At 64.1% G+C, this 16,536-nt stretch overlaps 4 protein-coding genes across 4 annotated transcripts; 2 read left to right on the top strand and 2 right to left on the bottom strand.

Moving 5' to 3' along the window:
• Nucleotides 1-287: 287 nt before the first annotated feature.
• AMSG_09285 (ankyrin) lies at nucleotides 288-9,196 on the bottom strand (the record flags this gene model as incomplete). The annotated part of the gene is made up of 2 exons (XM_013899217.1): nucleotides 288-8,527; nucleotides 9,175-9,196. The coding sequence occupies 2 exons, from the start codon at nucleotides 9,194-9,196 to the stop codon at nucleotides 396-398; spliced, it is 8,154 nt and encodes a 2,717-aa protein (XP_013754671.1). The 3' UTR covers nucleotides 288-395.
• Nucleotides 9,197-9,408: 212 nt separating this feature from the next.
• AMSG_09284 (uncharacterized protein) lies at nucleotides 9,409-11,985 on the top strand (the record flags this gene model as incomplete). The annotated part of the gene is made up of 1 exon (XM_013899216.1): nucleotides 9,409-11,985. One exon carries the CDS (start codon nucleotides 9,409-9,411, stop codon nucleotides 11,983-11,985), a length of 2,577 nt encoding a protein of 858 aa, XP_013754670.1.
• Nucleotides 11,986-11,988: 3 nt separating this feature from the next.
• AMSG_09283 (uncharacterized protein) lies at nucleotides 11,989-13,464 on the bottom strand (the record flags this gene model as incomplete). The annotated part of the gene is made up of 2 exons (XM_013899215.1): nucleotides 11,989-13,317; nucleotides 13,377-13,464. The coding sequence occupies 2 exons, from the start codon at nucleotides 13,462-13,464 to the stop codon at nucleotides 12,017-12,019; spliced, it is 1,389 nt and encodes a 462-aa protein (XP_013754669.1). The 3' UTR covers nucleotides 11,989-12,016.
• A 605-nt stretch (nucleotides 13,465-14,069) lies between these two features.
• On the top strand, nucleotides 14,070-16,201 carry AMSG_09282 (uncharacterized protein; the record flags this gene model as incomplete). The annotated part of the gene is made up of 2 exons (XM_013899214.1): nucleotides 14,070-14,093; nucleotides 14,252-16,201. 2 exons carry the CDS (start codon nucleotides 14,070-14,072, stop codon nucleotides 16,199-16,201), a joined length of 1,974 nt encoding a protein of 657 aa, XP_013754668.1.
• Nucleotides 16,202-16,536: the final 335 nt, after the last annotated feature.

Here is a 16,536-nt window from a genome sequence, read left to right as displayed (position 1 = left end):
ACCGATTGGTAGGGACAATGGGGGGGGGGGGGGGGGGGGATGGAAGGGATAGAGGGGATGCAGGTTGTGGGTTGTGTGTGATGGACTGGGGGGGGGGGGGGGGCAGCGGCGATGACGGCAGCGATCGGCGGTGATCGCGATCAGGTTGCGTTTTCGGGCGACAGTGGAAGATGTGGACAAGACGTACGGCATCGCTACTGTCGAGCGGAGTGCAACATCTGGTGCAGAAGAGCCATGATGCGGTAGATGTGGGGGTGGCGGTGGTGAGGGGCGGGGGGGGCATGGCGGTGGGGTTGGGTGGTCACTCATGCGACGACAGCCAAAGTGGAGAACGGGCGATCAACGCAGGCGCAAGAACCGCACCACAACTCTGCCACGGCACAACGTGGGACGGTTCATTTGCTGTCCGCCGAGTCGGCAGGGTGCGCAATGACGCGGCGGATGGCCGCAGCAATTGCATTGTCAGATGCAGCCTCGACCGAGTCTGGCCGGATGCAGACCCGGTCAGCCACGACGATCAGCCCGCCATCACTGTCGAGGGCAGCAGTGGCGCCAATCTCGCCGATCCGCGCCGCAAATGAGAGCTCGACACGCAGAGCGGGCGCGTCCGGGCCAAGCCGTTCCCAGGCCTGGCCAATGCGCCCGAGGACGAGCGAGGTCGGGAGAAGCGTGACTGCGCGCTGTCGCTCGCTGAGCGAAGGAAGGGCGGCGTAGAAAGAGGCTCGGTCGACGGCGACTGCCACGCCGCCGACGCCGGTTGCTTCGATCTGGTCGAGGGCGGCGTCAATATCTGAAATGGCAGCCAAGCGCGTGGAGTGAGTTGTCGCACTCGGAGCGTGAGCAGGCGAGGCGGCACGGCGCTCGAGGTCGACGACGTGGCGGACGTCGGCTGCCGTGAGGCGTGAGGCGGCAGCAGAGCCATCGACGTCGAGGGCAGCCGCATGTGACGCCAGACCGGCCATTCTCGGCTGGACAACTGCGTCCTCGTCGTCACCGAGCTCGACACCCTCTTCACGTAGGAGCTGGACGACTGGCGCGTGGCCCATGGCGACCGCATAATACATCGGCGACTTGCCGAGCTTGTTGCGGGCGTCAAGCGGGGCGCCGAGCATGAACAGCCGCATCACGCTGTCATAGAGACCGTGAGTTGCCGCCACATGCAGCGGGGTATTTCCGGTCTCTGCATCGGCGCGCCGCGGCGACGCGCCGGCCTCTAGCAGGACTGCGGCTGTGTCCTCGTGGCGCCCGTCGAGCGCTGCAAGGAGCGCGGTGCTCGGAAGGCACATGCAGCTCCGGTCGACTGCGGCGCCGGCGCGGAGGAGGGCAGCGACAACTTTGGTATGACCCATCCGAGATGCAGCAATGAGCGGGCTCTCACTGCGACTAGTGCCGTTTGCGAGATCGCCGGCGGCCAGCCGGGCCTCGACAACAGCCAAGGCGCCACTTCGTGCTGCGGCGACGAGCGAGCCCATGGAGGCAGCAGGAGCAACTGCAGAGGCTTTTGCACTACTGTCCTCCGCGTGGCCAGTGGCAATCGTGACCGCGTTGGCGGCCATTTGCCGCGAGAACCAGCCCTGTAGCTCAGCGTCGTCCCGGATGCCGCCGACAAGGCTTGCATGACCCATTCCTGCTGCGTAAACCCGCAGACTCTCGGCAGCGGGACCTGACCGGGCTTTGTCGAGCGCAGCACGCAGGTCAGGATCGCCGGACACAGCGTGCTCGATGGCTGCCAGCGCCAGAACCATGCCGTGAGCGTACATCCAGTGGAGGACAGTCTCACCATGGGCTGTGGTGAAACCGAGGGCAAGGTCAGCGCCGCGCTTGATGAGGACCATGCACGCGCCGAGCCGCCCGCGGCTGGCAGCTTGGTACAAAAGTGGCGAGCCCGAGCCTGGCGAGGTGTAGCTCGCCCAGGCTACGTCGGCGTCGTCGAGGGCATCAAGGAGAACGGTGAGAGCGCGAACCGAGCCCGCACGAACGGCACCTTCGATGACCGGCTGCCACCAACGGGGGACTTGGCGGAGCGCGTCGTAGGCGCCGGGCCAGACGCCGGCAGCGACTTCGACAACCGCGTAGTAACCACCGCCTTCACACACCTCGATCAGGGCATCGTACGCCATGTCGAGGCTCTGGCTCGACGGCTCGGCGTCGCCGGAAGGCGAGAGCTGACCCAGGACAGCCTGCAGCAGCAGTCGGACTGCGCCGTGCTTGCCGCGGACCGAGGCGTAGTACAGCGGCATGTGGTCGGAGGCATCGGTGACAAACGGGGAGGCGCCGGCGTCAAGAAGAAATCGCACCGCGTCATCGTGGCCAGCGGCAGCAGCAAAGTGGAGGATGTGCCAGAGGCTCTGCGCCCGGTCGGCGTAGCTCCACTGCTCGTTGCTTGGGACGACTGCTGAGTCATCGAGAAGGGCGCCTGCGCCGACCAGACGCTCGAGCAGGGTCCAGTACCCGCGCGCTGCGGCGCGTGCCACGAGCGGAACAACGCGTGATGGCTCCGAGTGAGCCGCAGAGAGTGTGTGGGCAACGTCGGCATCAAGGAGAGCAACGGCCATGGCCTCGGCGGTTCGGCCGGCGGCATTGCCGGCTGCCGATGCAGCCGGGAGCGACTGCCCATAGACCAGGGACCATTCGATGGGATACACGGTGCGACCATCCGAGGTGGAGGCCGGAAGCCAAAGTTCGGGTGCTGAGACTGCCAGTGCAGGTGCGAGGATGCCAGTCTGAGCGAGGGCTGCAGCAATGTGGACCAAAGTCGGCTTAATCACGTGCTCGGCGAGGTCTGCGGTCGCATCGTCTTCGCCAAAGAGCAAGACGCCTGCGAGCGGGGAAGCCGCGCATGCGAGGCCGGCTGGTCCAGTGCGGGCAAGCATCCGGGAAACAACGGCGATCATGTCAGGCGCGATGGAGGTCGCAAGGCCAGTGGCGGCCGCCTCGCCCAGGAGATGCAGGTCAGAGCAGTGCGGCTCCAGGACAAGGGCAGAGGCCGGATGACCGCCAAGCATGGCGGCGGCAAGCGGGGTTAGCCCGTTGGAGGCAGTGGCACAGGCCTCGGTTTGGGCGCGCTCGCGGCCAAGAGCGTCAACAACCATCTGTAGCATGCGGTCGTTGCCTTCGATTGCGAGTTGGTGGAGCATGGACCAGCCAGCAACGACTTGCGATCCTGCAGCAGGCTCGAGGTCAGCGAGGGTGGCAATGCCGAGGGCGGCGATGGGGGCAAGGGGCGCTCGACGAGCAATGAGCGGAAGTGCGGCTTGCGAGACAGTGCCCGACCAGCCGCCGATGAGCGAGAGCAGCCGGACCAGCTTTTGGCGCATGCCCACCATGCCGGGTTCGTCACGAGTAAACGAGTTGAGAGCGTCGCGAAGATTGGGCCCGCCCGGAACGCCGGCGGCGAGCATCTGGACAACGAGCGGGAGGCGGCCGCCAACAACAAGCGGATGCAGCGCAATCGAGCACGCCGAACCGCGGACTTGGCCGTTGGCGAGCATGTGCTCAAGAAGGGCCGAGCACTTGCGATGAGCCTTTGCGAGACCCCAAACGCCGAGTGTGTGCATGGTATTTCCAAGGGCAAGCCTGGCGACCTCAATTTCTTCGTTGTCATCATCGTCGTCGTCGTCGTCGTCGTCGTCGTCAAGAACGATAGAGGCCGGCAAAACTCTTGAAAGCTGCTCGACGACATAGATACGGTCGTGGATCATGGGCGGCTTAAAGCCAGGAACGGGGCGGATGACGATGGCGGCCTCGGTGAGTGTCTCGACGTTGTCCACGAAGTTGACTTCTATCCACGGTGCCAAGTCCGCGACAACAGCCAGGGCTTCGCGGCCGAGTGCGAGGTCCAAGGCTCGGCGCTGAGGGCGCGGCAGGATCGGGCTGCTCGCGCCGAGGGTGAGGATTTGCGACGACCACTGGGTGTCGACAATGACGAGCTTGAGGAGAACGTGCCAGCCTGCGCTGGCGGCAAGGGCGATGACGTCGCTCAGCGCAAGATAGGCAGCCTGCGAGAAGTCCTGCGGCTGAGTGTGAGCCCAGAGGCGGCAGGCCAGGTCTTCGGCCCGCGGCGACCGAATGCGGGCAAAGGCGAGCGGCTGCGGCTGGGCGGAGCAGAGGAGGACGGCGAGTGGAGAGAAGGACCACAGGTGCGGCAAAGAAAAGGCAGTGACTGAGGCTGCGGGCGCAAAGTCGGCGTGGAGCTCCTGCACAGCATAGGAGATGATGATGTCGCAGCAGGCAAGGACGGCGTCGTCGTCGCCAGCCCGGCGCTGGCGGTCGCTGCTGAGTGATGGCGCGGCAGCAAAGACGGAGGAAAAGGCAGCTCGGAGGGCGCCGGCGGAGAACCTGGTGGCGCCAATGTGCTCAAAGGACCAGAGGCTCGAGTAGATATCGAGGGCGCGACGGAGGCCGTCAGTGTTGCCGTGATGAGCAGCGAGAACAATAGCGTGTTCGGTGGCATGGACAAAGGTATTGAGCTCGTCCGGGTCGGGTGAGAGCTCGAGTCGATGGAGGCCGCGGCGGTCGAGCAGGTCAAGGCAGGCTCGGTCTGGAGCGGCTGTTGCAGCGATGATGAGCAAGACGCTCGAGTCCAAGGGTGCGAGGCCGAGGTCGATGAGGAGGCTTGCCGAGTCGACGTCGCCGACGAGGAGCGCGGCGTGGAGCCAAGTGGCAGTGCCGAGGACGGCGAGAGCGATGTCGGTGGATAGGCGGAGAAGAGCACGGATGGCGTTGCGTGCTTCCTTGCGGGAGGCGGTGTAGCCGAGACAGGGGGTGGAGCCGAGGTCGAGAACTGCAAGGGCGACGGGCACAACAGGAGTGATGGTGCCAGGAGCGATGCAAGCTGCGGCGACGGGAGCAACGAGCGACTCAGCCGAATGGCGATCAACATGGGGCTCGGCAGGAAGAGTGGCGTTGGGAGTGGCGTAGACGGCAAACGACGGATCGTTGGGGAGGGCAAGCGTGCTGGGGTTGGAGCGAGCAAGGAGCCATGCGAGAAACGGAAGTGCCTCGTGGTGGATAAGAGCGGAGATATCGAGGCTGGAGACAACAAAGTCTGGAGTGAGCTGGGACGGAAAGGCCGAGGCGAGGGCGGTAAAGACATCATACCGTCTGCGGGCGACGAGGATGGGAACAATACCGACGGGAGCCTCATCGCCAACAAACTGAGAGGCCGAGGCAAGGAGAGAGACGGATGTCGGGAGAGGGAGGCGGGCCTGAAGCGAGACGCCACCGTTGGCGAGGGCGACAACGAGATCGTCCATGGCCCGGGCGCAGGCATAGACGATTGCGGTTGCCGCAGCGGGCGCGTCAAGAACGAGGCTGGGATGGTTGAGAACGAGGCTGGCGAGCGCGAGTTCGCCATGTGTGATAGCAAGGACAAGCGGATGGTCAGCAACGTCTTTGTCGTAGACAGCGGGGACGCCTGCAGTCAAGAGGCGGGAAGCGGCGTCAGGACGGGATGCGCGTAGCGCTGCGCGGAGGGCCGGCGTCGAGTCGGCGACGGCAGCAAAGAGCGGGGCGTCAATGAGCTCGTCGAGGACGTCAACATGTCCGGCAGCTGCGGCTGCGATGAGGGCGTCATCGAGTGCGGCGGGGGTGAGCGAGTTGTGCGCAGCACGAATGCAGAGGGCAACGAGTGAGCGGTGACCGGCTGCGGCGGCAACAGCAAGATCGGATTGGGCAAGGGTGTAGCCGACAGAGAAGAGAAGCGAAAAGAGTGGGAGGTTGCCAGCAGCGAGCTCGGCGTGAAGAAAGCTAGCCCAAATGGGGATGTCGCGCGCGGGAAGAAGGATGGCGAGGGCGGCACGCGAGGTGGGACAGACCTTGCTTGGGGTGGAACGATCGAGGGCGTGGACCTGTGCAGAGACTTGCAGCGGGGTAGCCGAGTTTGCGGAGTTTGCGGCGCGCGCGGCGTTGACGTCGCGGAGCTGAGCGCGGAGCGAGGACTGGTCAGAGCCGGGCGACCAAGAGGCATGGAGCGAGTCGGAGCGGAACGGAGAGGCCGAGTGAAGGCCAAGGGACCGCGACGAGGCCGAAAGGCGGGCCGAGGAGGTCGAGGTGGCCACCAAAACGTGAGGGTCTGCAGTGTGGAAGGCAAGAAGCGAAGCAATGCGGAGGTGGCCTCTGCGGCAGGCGAGCTGAAAGAGCGAGCAGCCGTGGGCGTCGCGGACACGGATGTGAGCGCGGTGCTCGAGGAGGTATTTGACAACGACGCCGTGGCCCGCGGCGACAGCGACAGCAAGCGGCGATGGGCCAGAAGACGGAGCCGGGCAGCGTGACGGCAACGGTGGTGCATAGCTCGCGAGGTGCTTGCGGAGGCGGGCAGGCATCTTTGGGCGGTGCGGTGACAAGGGCGGTGATGAGGACAGCGGCGCGCGGGCGTTGATGTCTGCATGGCCAGACTCGACGAGTGCAGAGACAAGGTCGAGGGAGCCGGCGGCACAGGCGGCGTGGAGCGGAGCGTGCTCGATGTTGTCGAAGACGGCGAGAGCCGCGGGAGAGGCAGAGGCAAGAAGGTCAATGACGTGAACGTGATTCGCATAGACGGCCTCGTGGAGCGGGGTGCGGCCGGCGGCGTTGGGCAGAGAAGCGATGTCTGCTCCGGCTGGGGCATTCAGGAGGAGAGCGATGACGTCTTCGTGGCCTTGGCCTGCGGCAAGATGAAGCGGGGTGTCGTGGCGCCAGTCGCAGGTGTCTGGTGCTGCGCCAGCTGCTAGGAGAGCCTTGACACAGGCAGTAGAGCCGGAGAGAGCAGCAGCGTGAAGGGCAGTGCGCTCGAGCGCGTCGCGGGCTGCGATGGAGGTGTCAACTTCGCCGACCAGCTGTTCTGTGGCAAGGAGCTGGGCGAGGAGGGCGTCGTCGCCGGTGCCTGCGGCGGCGACCAGGTCGCCAACGGCAGCTGCAAAGAGCGAGCGTGGAGAGTGGCCGTGGATGTCTTCGGCAAGAGCAATCGATCTGGCTGTTTGAGGTCCGGCTGCAGCGAGGAGGCTCGGATAGAGGTCAGAGTAACCGGCGTAGAGGGCGGCATGGAGTGGGTTGGCTCCGGTAGCATCTGTGGCGGCAAGCGCGACGGGTAGGAGAGGTGCGAGTGGCGAGGGCGAGTTCACAGCAATGCCAAAGGCAGCAAGAACAGCAGGATGGCCTGCGACGGCAGCCATGTGCAGCGGAGTCCGGCCCGATGCATCCTTGGTGGCGAGAACGGCAGTAGCGAGGAGGGGCGGGAGCGATGCGAGGGCATCGAGAAGGACCGTGACGAGGGCGGCCATGCGCTCGACGAGGGCGACGACGTCGACGAGGGGGCTCGGACCCGAGGCCGAGGCGCCGGGCAGTGATGCTGTGTCGCTTGGCGACGGGCTGTCGGCGTCGAGGAGCTCGAGGAGCTCGTCATCACCGGACGACGATGACGACGAAAACGAGAGGTGTGCGCGAGGCGCGGGACGGGCCGGTGACGCGTGGGCCATTGCGCGGGCGGCCTCGGTCATAGAACGTGGGGTGAGGGCGACGTGGAGCGGGGTGAGGCCGGCAATGTCGCGCCAGGAGAGAGCGGCAGCAAGCTCAGCGGGCGAGAGCCGAGCGATGAGCGCGGCGGCAGCGTCGACGTCAACGAGGCGGACGGCATCAGCAAGGAGGTGGCCGGCATGAGGCGGGGTGTCTTGAGGAAAGGTGACAACCACGGCAGCAACGCGACAGGGCGAGGCGTCCGGATCCCAGACCATGTCGTCGGAAGGTGGAAGCGGGGCTGCGCGCGGGCAAGTTGAGTGATGCAGTAGATGTGCAGGACCCCAACAGCGCTCAGCTGGTGAGCGGCGCGATGGCGAAGCAGTCGCGGCTGCGGCATGGTAGCGGTAGCAGCGCCAGACCGGGAAGAGCGAGGCGGCGGGGGTTCCAGGCTCGGAGGCGAGCGGAACAATAGCAGCAGAGCGGGCGACGGAGCGGTTGACAAAGACCGCCGAGGCAAGAAGCGGGTTTGCGGTGAGGGCGGCGGCGCGGATGTCTGCAAGAGACGCTGCCGGGTCGATGTCGTGGATGACGGCGAGCGGGAGGGCGGCCGAGTGGCCGTCGGCGACGATGGTGACCGAGACGGCAGCTGGGAGCGGTGGAAGCGAGGGCGGGGCTGCGGCACGGGCGGCAAGCCACTCAAGCGCTGCAGCCTTGCTGTCGTAGTTTGTGCGGGAGCAGGCGAGGCGGGCGGCGCGCGCGGATACGGAGGCATCCGCGGCGACGGCGGCGCGCATGCGGGCGCGACGGGCCTTGTGACGGGCGTGCAGAGTGTCCGGGGATGCATCCCAGGCCGGGATCGCGGGCGGCGACGACGGCAACGGCGACGATGGCGGAGACGAGCTGGCATTGGGCTCGGCGGCGACGGTAAAGGCGAGCGGAGTGCCCGGCAGCCGCGGGCCAAAGACCGAGCCAAGGCGTGCATGGAGAGTACATGCGGCCCGCGGCGGGAGGGGCGGAAGGGCGAGACGGATGACGCCGTCGGGTGCTGGCGCTGGAACAGGCGACGGCGCCGGCAGCGGAGTCGAGGAGTCGGCTGAATCGATCCAAACATAGAGAGGGAGGGAAGCCGGCGATGAGTCGGGGGTGGTGAGCGAGAGCGTGAGCGGGGTGTGTGGAGGAGGGTGCGGGAGGTGGAGGGAGGCTGTGTCGAGGGAGTAGGGCGGTGGAGCGGGGGAAGGAGGGGGAGAGGAGAGGAGGGCGGGCATGGGCGAGGGTGTGGCGAGCGGTGTGGAAGGAAGGGGTGCAGGGTGAAGAAGGAAGGAAGAAAGGGTGGGGAGGACTCAAGCAGGTGCGGGGTGTCGGAAGGAAAGAAGGAATGGAGGAAAGGGCCTGCTTCAAAGAGCAAAAAAACGTTGAACATGGGCCCCAAACGCGCGTATATATTCATTTTATATATTTTACTTTGTGATTAAAATGACATTTTAGGATATTCGCGTGTTGAATAAATAATCATATGTTTATATAGTTATGTTTATATAATTATATAGTTCAGACTACAGGTGTTCTATATAGCCCAGATTTCGAAACAACTCTCAGGCGCACAACTCTGCCTCTGGCGCACGCGTTGCGGATGCTGTGGATACACAAAGATGCGTGATCTCAAAGTAACAACATGGACTATCTGTAACTGCATTGTCGTGTATTGATCGTGGCGAGAGGAAAGGAGGCGAGAGGGAAAACCGTCGTCCATGACCGGATCCATGCCATCGGGCACTGGCAAATGGGACGCTCTTGGCGCCGCGTGGCCAGGAATGGCGCATGGCAAGCCATCGTAGCCTGGACAGAGTGTGTGGGTACGCATCGTTGCATTGATTGGCCTGGTACGTCTGGAAGGGTCTCAGACCGGTCGCAGAGTCGGGCGTCGGGTGGCAGCCGGGCGCGGAGTTGAAGACACATCACTCGGTGAGGCTGGGGATGGCAGCGCAGTCAGAGGTGGACGACACGGAACCGAGGTGGGGCCTGGGCTCGGAGAGCGAGTCGGGCACAGAGTCCTCGCACTCGGGGTGCGACGGTGGTGCCGGAACAGGGAGTGGGCGGAGGAGTTGCGGCGAGTCAGAGGAGGCGCAGGCCAAGCATGCGGCGACGGGCACTGTGGGCCAACAGGGCGGCCGCCGGGTGCTGCACTCGTTGGAGGAGACGCCTGCGCCCAGGGAGGCGATGCTGACGACGGCGCTACCTGCAGTGAACATGCCCGGCCTGCCTGTGGCGCTGCTCACGTTTGAGCATGAGGGCGAGGGCGCGAGCGGCGGCGAGGACGACGCGGCGGCGGTGGGTGCAGCGGAGCGTGCCGGGATGCCGAAGCGGCTGCGGCGGTCGATGGTTTTTCTGGCGACGCGCAAAACGCCACACGTGGTGAAGCGTGCAATGATGAGGGCAGGGGTGCAGGTTGTGAAGCGGACGTCGCGGGCGTGGCTGGGAACGTGGGGCCCACGGCGGAAGGACGGCATCCACCGCAAAGTCTCGCAGTTTACGCGGATCAACCACTTGCCGGGCTCGTCTGCGATCGGACGGAAGGACCGCCTGTACCTCACGCTGCGGCGGATGGCGTCTGCGCATCCTGGCGGCGATTATGCGTTCTTTCCGCTGACCTACCTGTTGCCGCAGGGCGAGGCGTCCCTGCGGCGCAAGATGCGGACGCTCAAGGGTGGGACGCCGTGGATTGTCAAGCCGCGAGCATCGGCGCGTGGAAATGGGATCCAGGTTATTTCGCGGGCGTCCGAGGTGCCGTCCGGCAAGTCTTGCATTGTGCAGCGGTACATCAAGAGCCCGCTGCTGATCAACGGGACCAAGTTTGACATCCGGCTGTATGTGGCGGTCATGTCTGTCAATCCGCTGACTGTGTACCTCTTTGACGACGGGCTTGTGCGGTTTGCGACGGTCAAGTACGCGCCAGGGGCGGACTCGTGGTCGAACCGGTTCATGCACCTAACCAACTACTCTGTCAACAAGCACAACACCGAGTACAAGGCAGCGGGCGCGGAGGCCGGAAGCGAGTCTGGCAGCGAGTCGGACGGCGGGAGCGACGAGAGCCAGGCCCACAAATGGTCGCTGGCCGCGCTCAAGCAGTACTTTGCGGAGCACGGGATCGGCGGGGATGAGGTGTGGGAGCGTGTGGACGATCTTGTAGTCAAGACCATCATTGCGATGGAGTCCGAGGTCGCAGGAGTGGTACGGGCCGAGACGCGGCATCGGTCGACATGCTACGAACTCTTTGGTTTTGACGTCTTTCTGGACTCCAAGCTCAAGCCGTGGCTCATCGAAGTCAACATCTCGCCGTCACTCCACACGTCAACGGCGCTGGACCGGCGGATCAAGGACGCGATGGTGTGCGATTTGTTCAATCTTGCGGGCTTTACGGCGTACGACGTCGGTCAGCACGGGCGTGCGGAGCGGCGGAGCGTGGCCTCGCGGCTTGTGCGGCCGACGTCTGCAGGCATGGCGGTGGGGCGAGGCAAGGCGGCGCGGGGCAAGGGGCGCCGGCGGGAGCGGCGGAGTGCGGAGCGGGACGAGTGGGGGCTTGGCGCGCTGAGCGCCGCCGACGTTCGGGTCCTCCGCGAGTTTGAGCTCCAGATCTCACGGCGCGGGCGGTTTCGGCTTCTTTTTCCGCGGCCGTCGACCTTTGAGCGGTATGTCGGTTACTTTCTATCGTCGTTCCGGACGAACCATCTCGTGTGGGCGCTGATCAAGTCTGGGGCGGGTAGCGTGGATGAATTTATTGGGATTGGGGCCAAGCCTGGAGCTGGATCTGGGACTGGGGCTGCTGGGGCCGCTGGAGCAGCAGTGGAAGTGGTTGAAGCTGATGAGGTCGATGGTGTTGAGGTCGAGGTCGATGGGGTTGAGGTCGAGGCCGATGGGATTGAGGTCGAGGCCGATGGTGTTGAGGTCGAGGTCGATGGTGTTGAGGTCGAGGCCGATGGGGTTGAGGTCGAGGCCGATGGGGTTGAGGTCGAGGTCGATGGGGTTGAGGTCGAGGCCGATGGGGTTGAGGTCGAGGTCGATGGTGTTGAGGTCGAGGCCGATGGCGAGGCCGAAATCGAGCCCAAAGCCGAGCCCGAAGCCGAGCCTGAAGCCCAACCACAACCACAACCGCAACCGCAACCCGAGCCCGTGGCTGCAGACGGGCGCAAAGTGCACAACGTAATCGTGGTCGAGCCGGAGGAGTTGGAGCGGATGGCAAGCGTGCCACTGACATGGGGCGCGGTGGCGTCCAAACTCGGGCACGCGCCGAAGCGCGAGGTCAGGTACGGGCCGCTGGGCGGCTCAAGCGGGCGTAGTGCAAGCGCTGGCCCGCGCCGAGCGGGACTGGTGATGCGGATGCCGCAGAGCGCAGGGCGGGCGGATCGGCGGCGCGGGCTGGTGAGCGCGCGATCGACGTCGTCGCTGCCGCGGTACAAAGTCGCGGGCGGCGACGGCGGCGACGGTGGTGACGACAATGGGATCGACGGCCTGCGGATCACCGGCGCACGGGTGCGGCGGCGGGTTGGGCCGTAGCGAAGCAAACAGAAACTTTAATTGCCGCACTTCAGTCGGCGTAGAGCGGGTTGAGCTTGTCCTTGGTGTTGTCCTCGAACAGCGGGTTGCTCTTGATGTCGTCTGTGTCCTCAAAGGCGACGATAGAGGCGACCTCCTGCTGGACTCGCAACAGCTTCCAGATGACGAGGACGAGGACGGCAAAGAGAACAAAGACGGCGACGCCGATGGCAATGAAGATCCAGACCGGGATAGACTCGCCAGGTGCTGAAGCCGGAATGAGGTCGCTGATGTCGATGGTGTCCGGCTGGGTCACGTTTGTCGGCCCGCGGGTCGAGTTGGTCACGCTCGGGTCCTGCGGGCAGAAGGCGAGCGTGTCGTTAACCGACTCGCAGGTGGTAAAGTTATAGTTGAGGAGGTCCTTGGCGATGCACGTGGTGTTGACACTCAACGTCGAGTTGTCAAAGATCGAGCAAGAGGTGCAGACAGTCTCAACAGCGCACGCCTCGCAAGTGTCCCGGGCGGCACAGTAGGTGGCGGTCGGGCACGTTGCGTCGACTTCGGCGGTAGGGCAGGCGGCAAATGCGTCGTCGCACGTCCGGTCGTGGCACGTCTGGGTCGCGCCACACCATCCACACTCGGGGTGGGCCTGGCACTCGAAGCAGCCGTAGTCGCACGGCGGCCGCGGGGCGCACGCGCCGGGGCGGAGCCGGAGCTCAGGGTAGATGGTCCCGTTCCTGGTGGGAAGGCGAATGAGATGGGTGGGCTGCAGCGGTGGAGCGTTGCGAAAGTAGACTTCCTGGGACCAAGGATCACCCCTACTGGCGGCATCGTTCGCACCAGTGACGTTGACGGCATCAATCAGCTCCGTGAACTTGATAGTAATCTCGTACGGAACCGACTCGAGCGGCGAGATGAGCGGACCGATCGAGGCTCCATCGGTGCAACACGCGGCGTAGGCCCAGTGGCACTCGCCAGACTCGGTCTCGTTGTCGAAAAAGTAGCCGTCGAGGCGATGGGTGACATCGTCGCGCACAAGAAAGGGCGGCACGTTGGAATTCGTGTTGTCGCCGGTATTGGCCTCGAAAAAGTATGGAAAGCCGGCGCCGGGAGCGGAAAAGTTAAAGGCGATGGCGCCGCCATCGCCGTCTTGTGGCTTGTCGTGGATGACGGAGAGTGCCAGGCGCTGGTCTTCAGGCGCAGCCTTGCCGACCTGCTCCTTGACGATGAGGAACTGGGTGACTCCCGAGAGCTCGATGCCCGAGTTGGCGCTCGAGCCTGCAGCCAGCCGCCAGCCGCCAGCAGCGCGGGCGGGACAGACCACAAGCATGATCGTGAGTTTGAGCGCCATACCTCTTCTCCACCACACACCCCACACACACACACCCTCCCTTTGGTGGACGATCACGTACCGAACGGGATGTTGTACTGGTAAAAGTCCTGGAACGTCTCATCAGTCAGTAACGGATAGACCGTCTCGAAGAAGCACACACTCGGCATGTTCCATGAGAGGCAAAACGGCTCTTCAGGCGTGGCGGCGTCTGCGAGCAGAAGGTGTGTACACGGCAGGAGTTGCCACACGGTGGTGAGTGTTGATGGCGCGAGGTGAGCAGGCCGGTCGCCCATGTGGTCGCCAGCTGGATGAACAGGCAAGCCACTCTGCTACTGCTTCCACAGCCCCTGTTCCCACCTCCTCTCCCCCCTCGTTCCCCCCCCCCCTTCCCCCCTCCCCATCCCCCTTGCCCTTTCGCGTGCACCACCCTCGACAACGCTTTTGTCGTGCCACAAAAATACTTGTGTTCAAAGAGGTACCTGCTGCGTACCCACACACATGCACCCGCACACAACAGCAACCAAAGCCAGCACAGCAACAACAACAGGTTGCATGCTCTTCGTCCTTTGTCTGCCAAAGGGCGAGTCGAATGACTTCGCGAACGTGTCCCGACGCAAGCGCTGTGGAGGAGGGTGATGCATGGCGTGGGGGCTGACGAATGTCTGTCAAAATGGCGATCCCACACCCCAGCAACGCTCACAGCCACGACTTCAGCCTGTGCGCTTGTATTCGACGCCATTTTTTGGCTACCCCCTAAGACTTGGACATCCACATGACGGTCTGTGGAGTGCACAAGGTATGCGAGAGTGTGCTGCTTCCCGGTCACCAAAGCCACCCGGCGTCGTGGTGGCTGGACAGGGCCGCCTGAAGTGGCATGCATACTTTTTTGCTTTGGCGGGCGGCACTTCGTCTCCTCACTCACTCCATGATCCTCCCCGGCGACAGTGTGCGAAGCTTCTCTTGGTGCTAGTGGTCACTCTAATGGCACGGCATGGTGCTGCGACCACGTTCTCGCGGTCGTCAGCGTTTACCTTTGCCGGCCACGCCGACTTTCTGGCGGCGACGTCGGACCCAGACACGTCGCGAGCGTACTTTTTCTCATTTGAGAGCCCGACGTATCTTGTGGAGATCGACACGGCTGCCAACACTGTTGTGTGGGAGGGCTCTGTCTCGGGGCTGAACAAGGTCAAGAGTGCAGGCTTTGACGCGAACAGCACGCTCATCATTGTCGCGACGTTTGATGGGGTGGTGGCTACCGTCTCGCCGACGACACACGCGGTTGTAGAGTCGCACGCCCCGGCCGGGCGGCCACCGTACTTTGCACTTGTTGTGGACCCTGCAAGGAGCACGGCGATTGTCTCGTGTGACCAAGACGCAGCGATGAAGATCATGGTTTACAAGTATTCGATCAGCCCACTAGTGCAAGTGGTTGGGGAGAATCTTGGAGATCGGTTTTTCACCATGGCTCTTGACCCCGTGACGGAGATGATGTTCGGCGCCTCGCTGACCAAGCCCACCAAGGTGGCGCCATTCTCAGCCACAAGCTTGAAGACTGGAACGATATCATCCAAGTTGCTCGAGTCAGGCGAGGACTTTATGTCTGCGTCGCTGTTGCGGGGCGAGGGGACGCGTACCAAGGCTTACTTTGGAACGGATTCGTCGGCCAACTTTGTTGTAGAGGTGGATGTTACGGATCCTGCCGCCTTTTTCCGAACAGGCCGGCGGCTCTTTACAGGCTCGGCTGGGATTCGGTCTGCGGCGATGGATCCGACGACTGGGCTGCAGTACTGGGGCGCCAACTCGATTCCTGTCGGGTTTGTGTACCTGGTGAACGCGACGAGCATGGAACTTGTTGAGACGCTTACACTCAACACGGGCGAGAAGCGGCTACAGTCTGCGGTGATCGACGTGGCCAACGAGCGGGTGTACTTTGGGACGCAGTCGAACCCGGCACAAGTGATTGTTGTGGAGACTGCAACGTGCCCGAACAACTGCAACGCGGCGAGCAGCGGCGGTGTGTGCACCGGGACGACGTGCAACTGCAACACGCTCCGAGCCGGCTTTGACTGCTCGATCATTCTCTGTCCCTTTGACTGCTATGGGCCGGAGCGCGGGGTGTGCAACCAGGGCGTGTGCGAGTGCACGGCGAACTTTACAGGCCAGTACTGCGAGGAGCGGCGGTGCGAGGGCGGATGCGGCGAGGAGCTGAACCACGGAGTGTGCAACGATGGGACGTGCGAGTGCGTGGTGGACAACGTGGGGTCGTGGAACGGACGCAACTGTGACCAGTTTTCTGTGGCGTGCAACCCGCCGGACTGCTCGGGCCACGGGGTGTGCCCGATCTCGCTCAACGACCGGTGCGATTGCGACGTGGGGTGGCAGTTTTCGCCGCTGTGCAATGTCAACGATGCCGACGCCGAGTCGCTCACGGTCGTCCTTGAGCTGTCCAAGCCGTACAACCGAAGCGTGTTTCTGGCAGCGGTGGCGTACGAGCTCGACATCGACGAGTCGTGCATCGTGATCAAGGCCGAGCCGCCGGAAAACCCGCCAGACACGGTGACCTTTACCATCATCGACTGCGGCAACCGGACAGGACCCTCGCTTGTCCGCGAGCTTGTTGACGTTCTCACAGGGAAGAAGCCGGCGAGGCCCGCTGTGGACGGCAGCGATTCTGAGCTAGGGCGGATCGGAGTAACGTTTCCGGCGCAGGCGCCGCCAAAGGACACGTCTGGGGCGACGGGGGTGCTCATCGGAGTCATTGTGGCTGCCGTGGTTGTGCTCGGTGTGGGCATCGGCTCCTACATGGTGATCAAGCGGAAGTTGCTGGCGAAGGCGCGCGCTGCGCGCGAGGCCAAGGAGTTTGAGAGCCTGTCTGGAGCCGAACTGAATGCGTTTGGAGACTGAGATTGATTGAAAGCGCTCTGGTTTTGAGTGTGGGGGCGAGTGTCTGGCCATTGGCAGCAGACTGGTCAGGGCTCTGCGCTCGACGCGTACGAAGCGGTGAGGTGAAGCTGGGAGTGGGCGCTACTCGCCGGACAACTCGAGTGTGACCGATGAAGTGGAGGAGAGGCGGAGCGAGGAGAGCGAGTCCAATTGGGAGGCAGAGCGGGACGGCCTGCGAAGGACGGCATCGGCGACAGTGGTGAGGTCGAGGCGAGACGAAGTGCGAGCGGGTGGGATCGAGCGAGCGCGGACGGCGGCAGCGAGGGTGAGGCGGAGCAGGTTCTCAACGACGCGGA

This window comes from Thecamonas trahens, assembly GCF_000142905.1.
Source record: "Thecamonas trahens ATCC 50062 unplaced genomic scaffold supercont1.47, whole genome shotgun sequence".
Taxonomy (NCBI): Eukaryota; order Apusomonadida; family Apusomonadidae; genus Thecamonas; species Thecamonas trahens.
The sequence above is the reverse complement of the archived record's forward strand: the minus strand, read 5'-3'. Positions and strand labels throughout refer to the sequence as shown.